This window comes from Momordica charantia (assembly GCF_013281855.1).
Source record: "Momordica charantia cultivar OHB3-1 chromosome 11 unlocalized genomic scaffold, Mcharantia_2.0 BLBB01000011.1, whole genome shotgun sequence".
Taxonomy (NCBI): domain Eukaryota; kingdom Viridiplantae; phylum Streptophyta; class Magnoliopsida; order Cucurbitales; family Cucurbitaceae; genus Momordica; species Momordica charantia.
This window is the reverse complement of record NW_028275159.1, coordinates 18054405-18064324: the sequence shown is the minus strand read 5'-3', so window position 1 is coordinate 18064324 and position 9920 is coordinate 18054405. Positions and strand designations below refer to the sequence as shown.

The following is a 9920-nucleotide window of genomic DNA, read 5'->3' as shown; positions in this document are numbered from 1 at the left end:
GAGAGGTAATTTGAACATTAGCTGCCCGCATCTCGCTGCAAAACCCGGCACTTTTGTGATGGGGGTGCCCCACCTTCTGCTTGCCTAGATGGCCGATTGGGCGAAGGGTCTTGACAGCATCTCGGGTTCCCATTGCTTTTCGTGGCGCAGGGGGAGTCGGGGCGGGCTTGTCAACGGGGTTGTTACGCCGACGCTCCTCATCGATGGCATTCTTGTAGGATGACTACTTGTCGGAGGCCATTCCGATGATATCTTAGTGTGGATAACTAGTTTTCATTCTGGCTTGAAAAAATCGTTCCCACAAACCACGCCAACTAGGAATGCAACTAATTGATGGATGAGTTTCGTTGTCGGGGTTGGTGTGTAGGGAACATGTTTAATTCCGTAATTTTGTAATTTGTGTTTCAGAATACTAGTATATTCTAAATTGATATATTAGTTTCCTTGTTCATGTTTAATATTGTTCAACTTTGTTATCTAAATTACTATATTTGTGTGTTCGATCGACAATTTGACTATGATATTTCTATTACGCAATATCTTCAAGGTCTTTCCGTGACCTTGTATCACCGTCATGAAATCATTTTTCATGATGTTTTATGAACATCGTGGAAGTCCATGTCTTTCATGACGATAATTAACCGTCACGTGTGCTAATTTTTGTGACGTTTTTTAAACGTCTCTTATACCTTTCGTGATGGGCGTATACGTGACGACGTTAAAAACGGCACGAAAGATTTTTGTGACGTTAAAAAAACGTCACAATAAACCGAATTTCTACTAGTGAAGTTTGCTTCTTAGCACTCCAAAAAATACGATTATGACAAAAAAAAAATATATATATATATAACAAAACTCATAGAACGATGATTAGTGGGTCCTTACTCCCCAGTCAAATCCGAGTCATAAAAGGCACGAAAACTAAGAGAATCAGATAGAAAATAGAGAATTTACTAATAGAGAATGAAATATTAGGTCATGTAGAGGATAAATAATGAACCAATAATGAACACCAATGATAGCTTGATAATTACGAACATCATCAGGAGAAAAATCAAGAAATTAAGAGTAATTTCTTATATTTTTCATATTGCATTTTCTGATTTGCTAATATAACGTTTTTTAATTTATATTTTGAAAAAGGAATTGTATCTAAATCATTTAACCTGCAAAAACAATTTTTTTATTTTTTGTTCCCGTTTCTAATTTGTTCAAAAATAAAAAATAATAATAATAATTTTATCATTCTTGAACCCACGAATTTTGAAACCGTACAATTCTATTTTCTTTATTACCAAAAAAAGTAGAAACAAAAAACGAGAACATGACTAAAAAAACCCTTGATTTTGTCGTTTTCAAAATTTTTACACAATTTTAAAAACATTTCTTATTAAAGAGAAATGAGAAACAAAAATAGTTACTAAACGCTAATGTTTCTTGAAAATTGAAAACAAAAAACGAAAACGAAAACATTATTAGTGTTTATTGGAAATTAAAAACAAAAAACGAAAACGAAAACATTATCGAATGACCTTTTAGTTTCAAATTTAACTAATTCAAATTTAACTAATCAAACATGAAGATGTAGAACCATATATTAGCATTCATTACACTACAAAAACCAACACTCTCGCATCAAATCCTACCGATAAGCTAATAATTAAACAACAACAAGATACAAAACTCGCATTGATTAACAGAATGAACCCGTGGAATATGTGATCAGTATAAGTAAATCTAAATTTATCCATCACTTGTCCATGTGAATGCTAGAAGAACAATGACGAGTGCAACAGATATCGTTGCACAAGCGAAGAACCACAGCACCCCGCTCTCACGCCGGTTGTCGCTCTCTTCATTAGTTACCTCGATTTCTTTCAGAAGTTCTCTCACGTTATTGATATCGGCATCTTTCGCAGCTTGCACCAGCTTACTTTGAATCTTCTCCAACTTCGATAGTCTTCGACGCTTCAAGACATCTTTAGCTGACCAAATGAAACCAGTCATTTTCCAGAGGAGAATGCCCACATATATTGCAACAACACAATCAACAGTGTAATGGTGCCGCTCTCGTATTTCACGCTGAGCACTGTGTATTACGAAAAGCCATACGACAACCGAGCTAAGACCTCCATAAGCCTCCTGTTTCAGCACCTCATGTATTAAGAGACTAAACTATATATTTAGCAAAAAAAACATCACATTAAGCACACTAGATTATATACCGTCCAGGCCATGGCCGTGAGCACTGCAACAAGCATGTGGCCGCTGTATAGAAGGTCGTTGCAGCCACCCCCGGCCTTCTTAAGTAAATTGTACCAGGAAGAACCTTCAGAAGCTGTTGGTCGTAGGAAATCAAGTAAGAAGCTCATTATACCCCAATCTGGTCTGTAGTCGCCAAGAATCTGTCCAGGATCAGCTGGGAAAATAACATTATATATATTAACACCTAAGAAAAGTGGAAGCACACTGCATAAAATGGATAAATTTTTGCGACCATTATGTTCAAACTACAAACTACAAAGATATGTCATATAAGAGAACAAAAAACTTACGAAAATAACACCGGGAGTACCTTCAAAATAAGTGTTTACGAAACTAAGAATGCAAGAAGATTAAATGTGTGTTCGGGAGTATATTTAAAATAAACGTTTTTACCGTAAGAACTTCAATGATAAGCACTCTAGAAAAATGTGCTTAATAACGAATCATTTTGATGCTTGGTTCTACACTTTTAAAAAGCCTTTGAAGTGCTTAATTACCAGCCAGGTACTTGGTTCAAAAAGTAAGCTATACTCAATATTGATCCTCATAAAGCACTTTTTCTTGTAACCTTAACCAAAAAAGAACTCTTAAGCTACTTCTAAACCTGATGATGATTTTGAATGAAAAGCATTTTCCGTCATGACAAAAATGGAATGATCTGTGGTACTTACCAAAAGCTATGTCCCGATTTATTAACTGGCGAATTGTATCAGCATCTCCAGCATAAGGAATATAGTACTTCTGTGCCCACCGATGAGGGTACGGTGGGACTCTGAATCGAGTATAAGCACACCATGGCCTTGCAGATGGAAGAATTGTCGATGCAAAAGTTATGGCCCTAAGAAGTCTGCCAATCGCCATCGTGAACATGTACCTTGCAGCAAGTCCAAGTCCAGGAGCTTTTACTGAGTCGAATAGCACTGAGAATCCCAGCATAATGAACAACATCAGAAAGTGGTGCAGTCCAATAATACGAGCTCTCAATATGTCAACAACAGCTTGAGGAAGTTTCTCGTTTAACGCCAGGAGAAACCATTGGCCAGTGTCGGGAAGAGGCGATGCCTCACTGTCAAATGTCAAGAAAACCGCGATCTTAGAATTTCAACTAAAGAGAAAACTACAGGGAAATAAAACTAGATGACTTTCTAAAGAGTTAATCAGATCAATGCTCACAATTTCTAAGTCATTAGTCAATTGAAAGCAAAAAATTAGTCGCTCTAGCGTGTACTTTATCACAACTAAATTGCAATTAGATTCACAGAGAATGCAGAACAAGAAGCATGTACTTCACCATGGCTGTGCCATACAAGAATTATTGCTTGCAACATTCAATCCTCAAAAATCACAAAGCAAGACCTCAGTAGTTTTCTTTCAATCCAATGGCTACATCAACTTTCATCAGATGTTCTTGAAATCTAATGACTAAAAACTACATCAAATTTCATGCACACTCACTTCATCTTATTACATTCATACATGATAGAAAATAAAAAATAATAACAAATAATTAAATTATTTAAAAAAGAAAAAAAAACTAATTGACTGATGCTCTTAAAGTTCTAAACTGGGTTCTATTGGTTAATTAAGGAACACGTCAATACAATTAATTTTTTCGAGTCAACGCCTTCAACAGAATCCCGAGTTCGAAATCAGGTAACTCGAGCTGAACCACTTTCCAAAAATATCAGATCCGGCCAATCTTCCGATCCCACAAAAGGCAAACGAAACAATTTCCAAAACTGGCGAATCAACCAGCGCGGATCCATAGAATCACATCTAAAATAAGCTACAATTAATTTTGAGGTTAAAAATCAGAAATCAAACTCCTACAGCAAATCCGATCCAACTGATTTTGCAAATAATGAACACGCACAAAAAGAGCGACAAATCCAGATCGAGAAAAGGAGAGTAGGTAGGGTTACTTGTGCCAGTCAAGACCGAGGACGGCGGTGACGAATCGAACCGAGAGGGCTTCGAAGAGCAGAGCGGCGAGCATGAAGAGCATGGAGGAGACAAATGGAACGACGGAGCGAAACTCAGGAGACCAGTGCTTGTAGAATGGAACGCGAAGAACGGCAGCAAGCGCGAGAAGGGACCAGAGGGCTGGCTGGAGACGGGCGTGCCATGCCGGCGAGAGGTGGCTCAAGTAATCGATGGAGACGTAAGATATGGCGATGAGGCCAAGTCCGCCGCCCTTCGCCGCCGGCCACCGCATTTGGTGCCGCTGCCGCTGCCGCTGCGGACAGTGAAGGGAAGAGAGTAGACACAAACCCCCAGTGGCTATGGCTGTTAAAAGAGTGATAGTTAGTTAAGGGTGAAATTTATTAGGGGTTTTCTTTCTTTAGTTTGGGGTTTGGAAAAATGTTGAAGTTATAGATTTTGTAACCGAATGTGGATACATGTGTTTATGACTTTATTCAACTCTTACATTTTAATATATTACACCTGGGACCGTTTGTTTTGTGAGAATCTAAGATTGTCGTGGGATGGACATTTGAATTCTCACGTTTGTTTTGTGGTAATGTAAGATATCCGGATATCTCGAAATGTCCGAGTATCCTATGATGTCCATTTGGAAGACATTCGAGTCGATTTTGATGCCCTTTTGAAACATGGGTTTTCATGATTCCCATGTCGAGAGTATCCTATGTCGACGTTTTTATCCCTTTGTTATTTTTTCATATGGATTGACCAATAAGCAATTAAGTATATTTATGTATTACATGTACATATAAAATAAACTTCAATTTTAAATTATATAATATCTTCATTTAATTTTAATATTTTGAATGAATTATTATGAATAATATCTATTATCTTAAATACATAATTTTAAAATAACATTTTTCAACGATCAGCTTACTTTGCTGTTTTTCTTCTTAAAAGAATATAATTTGATAATATAATAAATGAATTTTATCCCATATAATATTAATTATATAATTGTATTTTTAAAAAAATATTAAAGCTGAAAATGAAATTTATATTCAATATTAATTACTTTTCAAAAAAAATCTTATATTAAATGAATTCTACCAAATAACATACAAAAATTAATAAATATATGCAATTATAATGTAAAATAATCTAAAATATTAAATTAATTTTAAGGAAATCTATTACATAAATGCAAATTATATTAGGTTGATGTATAAATTATATGAATATTCGTAATGGCGTTTTTGGAACATTATATAAATTTAGAACATTCCCATAAATAAATCCTACAAAACAAACGTGGTTATCCAGATATTCCCGGACATCCTTATATATTTTCCTACGAAACAAACGTGGTCATATGAAGATGTCAGACATCTAAAATTCTGGACATCTGAAATTCCAGACATCTGAAGATGTCGTGCATCTACATTCCCAAAAAACAAACGGGCCCTTTTTGTATTTTCAATTTTGGTTACGTTCGGTATATTAGCAAAGAAAAAGATGGATCTTATGGTCTTCGATCACGACACATGTAAGAAATAAGGCTATACTTAGGAATACGAACAAGAAAGTTAGAAACACTACTAAAGTAGGTAAACAACATAAGACATACCATGTACCGAAAAACAAAACAAACCATAACAACTAATTTATTAAAATTAATTCCAAGCAGGCTCTATTGCTCACACCAAATTTCTAGAGAAATTTGATTCATGGAGTTAGAACATTGATTTGGTATGTTTTCGATCCTTTTATCTTTTTAGTCTTTCTCTTGAACTTGATTTGATTTTAATGCAAAGTTATTTTTTATAGAGTTTGGAACAAAGCACGAGCTTTTGAAATTCTTCAATTTTTCAAACTATTCAAATTTTTAAGTCTTCAAATCTTTAAATCTTCAAATAGAATGTAACGCCCCGAGTCCCTCAGGTTAGTTAGTCTCGAATCAGGAGATTTTCATTTAATTTTAAATTAAACTTTAATTAAATTTATATATATCGGGTTCCGCGTGATTGGTTTTATCTTAAGTTGGGATGGGTTTCTTTTTCTCTTGGGCTTGGGTTATGTTGGGCTTTTATTGGGTTGGTTTGGTTTTAAAACAAAGGAAAAGAAAATTAATAAAAAGAAAAAAAAACAGATTAGGTTTCCATCTCTTTCTTCCTCCCCTTGCCCTAGCCGCCAACCCACCTTCTCTTCCTCTCTTCCTCCAGCAACCGACGACACCGGCAGCGCACGACAGCTTCCTGGCAGCAGCAATCGGCGGCCAACTCCCCCATCAACGGCGAGCCCTCCGTGCAGCGTCTCCAGCGGCGGCTCCTCGGATCGGCAACGAACAACGTTACTTCGTGGCGGCGCATAGTCCCTCCGACGAGTCCCCGACGACGACAGCAACACGGTGCAATTAACCCAGCGATAAGGTGTTGCTCCTCCGTCTGCGTGCAGATCTGGCATTGCTCCTCCCCTGCACTTCAATTTCTTGCGTCTTCGAGTAACTCCGGCGAGATCCCACAGTGTTCAACAGCAACCCTCCACGAAAGGTGGCGATTTGTGGCATCTTCCCGGTGGCGTGCGTTCAACGAATAAGAACCCGGCGGCCTGAACTCACGACCAGTAGCCATTTCAACATCCTACACAGATCTCGCAGCAGATCGAGTGGTTTTGCATTCATTCGTGACAGATTGTCATTTAGGAACGGCTCTTGACGGCTTCGGGTCCAAACAACACTCCTTCATCACCTAGGCTCGTGTACAACAGTGTTCGGTAGCTGATTTGGTGTGTCTCCTCTGCTGCAGCTCGTGGACAGCAGCGTTTCAGTGGCATTCGGGCTTACCCACATCCGTTCGAAGCCCGATTTAGGCTACCGACACCTTGGCGAGCTAGATCTAAGTTACCCACACATATACAAAGTCGATTTTGTGGTAATGAGTCATTTGAACCCTCTTAGAATTTATTTCGAAGGCTGAATCGTATATGTAACTTGCTGTTTTTTTCTGTTTTAGTGCCTAGGTGTGAGATCGACGCAAAACTTAGGGGCGCGGTTGTGTGTAAGTAGACAAGGGGCGTGTGCGTGCGTTAATGTGTGTTAGTTGGTTTCTAATGTGCTGTTTTGTGATGTTTAATATTGTTTTTGATACGCTATTGTGTTAGGTAACTCTCGTTTGTGTTAATCTGTATACTTGGTGTAGTGTCGAATATTCGTCGGTGATAATGGTGGAATTTTGCCTTGTTAAACTGCTGAGAATTGTTGTAGGATGATGTGTGTTTACAAAGGATGCTCGTTAAAATGGAATTATTGCGATTATGCTTTCTTATGATGCGGGCGTGCTAGTATAGTTTATATAAATGTTTCTTTATGATGTGAGCATGCTGGTTGAGCATTTATAAACGTTTTTTCTATAATGCGAGCGTGCTGGTCTGAGTCATATTATTTTCTTATGAGATGTGGGTGTAATAGAAGCATATTTTCGGACCCTGTTCACAGGCTAGGGGCTGTTGTGGAGTTGGTTATGATAAAGAACGTTGGGTTCTTGGGGAAAGTGAATGGGTGAGTGTCAGGGCCTCGGGTATAAATGGTCGGGGGCTGATACGTCACTGATTGAGTATCGAGGCCTCTGGTAAAAACGGTCGAGGATCGACACTCCAACGTTGGATAAAGATGAGTGTCGAGGCCTCGGGTAAAAATGGTCGAGGGTCGATGCGAGGAGTCTTTTGGAAGGAAAACTGTTGGGGCCTTGGGTAAAAATGGTCAAGGGCCGATAGATGATGAAGTCATCGGGGCCTTGGGTAAAAATGGTCGAGGGTCAATGCAGCAGTGTCGGGGCTCTGGGTAAAAATGGTCAGGGGCCGACTCTACTCAAAAAAGTTAGCTTTGGAAAGCTAGGATAGCTGTGATAAGCGTAGAGGTGCTTGAGATGTTAGGGAGCCTCGAGGTTGGTAGCTAAATTGTCCATGGTTGTGGTTATCGCCGGATCTTATAGAGCGTGTCTATGTTTGATTGCATAATGTGATGAAGAGCATGACTATGAATGTTTCATGATTTTTGTTTGAGCATGATGTTTGTGTGTTGTTGGTGAGGGCTACTTACGGAGTATATTTTATATACTCACCCCCCCTCTACAATTATTGTTTCAGGCGGAGGATTCGTTGGCGACCATGGTGATGAAACGGAGGAGACATGATGAGTAAGGACCATAGGCTGCGTAGTTACTTTTGCTTAGCTTAGGTTTTGATGGTTAAGACTTTATGCTTTGGTGAATAAACTACTTATTCTTATTTGAATAATTGGGAGGTTCCCACTCGTTATCTACTTTATTTCGGAATAGGTGTTTATTTTTAGTTTTCTTCCATTCATTGAGTTTGCCTAGTTGGAATAATGAAGTTGCCTCATGGGGTTGTCCACGGATGATGTTTGATTGATATTCTATAGGGTTGATTCATTGGTAAATTGATGAGAGTTGAAGCTTTATTTTATATAATTATTTCACAGGGAGTTGTTATCTCGCGTTTGGAGTTAAATTTAGACAGGTGGGTAGTTAACGTGACCTAGAAGTGTGTGAGACGTTCTGGGGCGTTACATAGAAAGTATTCAATTTATTGTTTGATTTGTGTAACTCGAGAACTCTGAGACCCCTTGAAATGTGAGGTGATTCCTCCAAGTTATGGGCTAGAAAATAATAATAATAGTAGTAGTAGTAATGAGTTTTAAAAATTAATCAAAATTATTAGATATTGTGACCATAGTTGTTACAGTTTGTTATTTTATTTTAGACAAATTTATCCCTGAAACAAAAGTTCCAAATCTAAGGAATTTTTTTTGGCAGTCTATACTAACCAGGAGAATAGTTTTAGGGGGACAAATTTTGCAAAATCAAATTTAAATAAACTAATTTAAAGATTACACTTTGATATTTTCAAACAAACCCATAAATTATTACTTTTTTATTCCCTACAATTTGAAATAGTATGATGTTTATGAAAATCACCGGAGCAATGAAAAGAAATTCATATTTCAAATGGAAAGTCTATTTTTTTTATTTTTTCTTGAAAACCACAAATAAACAAATGTAGATTGCTTTCCAAATAAACCACAAATAGATGTAGATTTCAAGTAGCTGATTTTTTTTTTTAATGCACTAATAAAGAAATGCATATTTCCTTCCAAATGAATGGAAAAAAAAAAAACCACCACAGAGGAATAAGAAAAAAATATACTATATGTTAGCTTTACGAGCTTCAATCGCACCAAATATTTTGACGTTAACAAACTTTATTTACTAATAGTTTTAGTGTTTCAAAGTGTTTATCGCGTAGAGCTTGAAAAGATGAATCCAACGCATTTTAAATCACTCAAATCAGAGTTCAAACGAATAATTTTTAGCCAAAACAAGTTGATGAAGAAAAAACACATGTGGCAAGTGACGTGGCATCGAATAGTCAAATTATGCCACCATGGCAATGATGTGGCAGTAATGTGGCATCAATAAGTTTGGTCACATAGTGGATGACATGGACTGTAACGCCCCGCGTTCTCGGACTCGTTTATTTTTGGATAAATGGTGTCCTTGGATTTTTTCCCTAAGTTGATAACTTTAATTCTTGGATCTTCTAACTTTGAAATTCTAATTTTTGACTAAATTGGAATTAAGTTTAATTTCATTGGATTAAGATAATTAAAGTTCTCGATCAGTGTAGGAGATTTTTAGTTAAATCTTAAATTC

General features: G+C 37.2%; 1 protein-coding gene and 1 long non-coding RNA gene across 2 annotated transcripts; one reads left to right on the top strand and one right to left on the bottom strand.

The window, feature by feature from the left end:
• Positions 1 to 1520: 1520 nt before the first annotated feature.
• Positions 1521 to 4628, bottom strand: LOC111019642 (Sphingomyelin synthetase family protein). Its single transcript, XM_022296041.2, has 4 exons — positions 4188 to 4628; positions 2937 to 3331; positions 2226 to 2419; positions 1521 to 2142 (listed from the first exon to the last, which is right to left on the bottom strand). The coding sequence occupies exons 1-4, from the start codon at positions 4478 to 4480 to the stop codon at positions 1744 to 1746; spliced, it is 1281 nt and encodes a 426-aa protein (XP_022151733.1). The 5' UTR covers positions 4481 to 4628; the 3' UTR covers positions 1521 to 1743.
• Positions 4629 to 6332: 1704 nt separating this feature from the next.
• LOC148208242 (uncharacterized) lies at positions 6333 to 8619 on the top strand. Its single transcript, XR_015788707.1, has 3 exons — positions 6333 to 7121; positions 7203 to 7247; positions 8335 to 8619. It is a non-coding gene; the product is annotated as an uncharacterized LOC148208242 (long non-coding RNA).
• The last annotated feature ends 1301 nt before the right edge of the window (positions 8620 to 9920 follow it).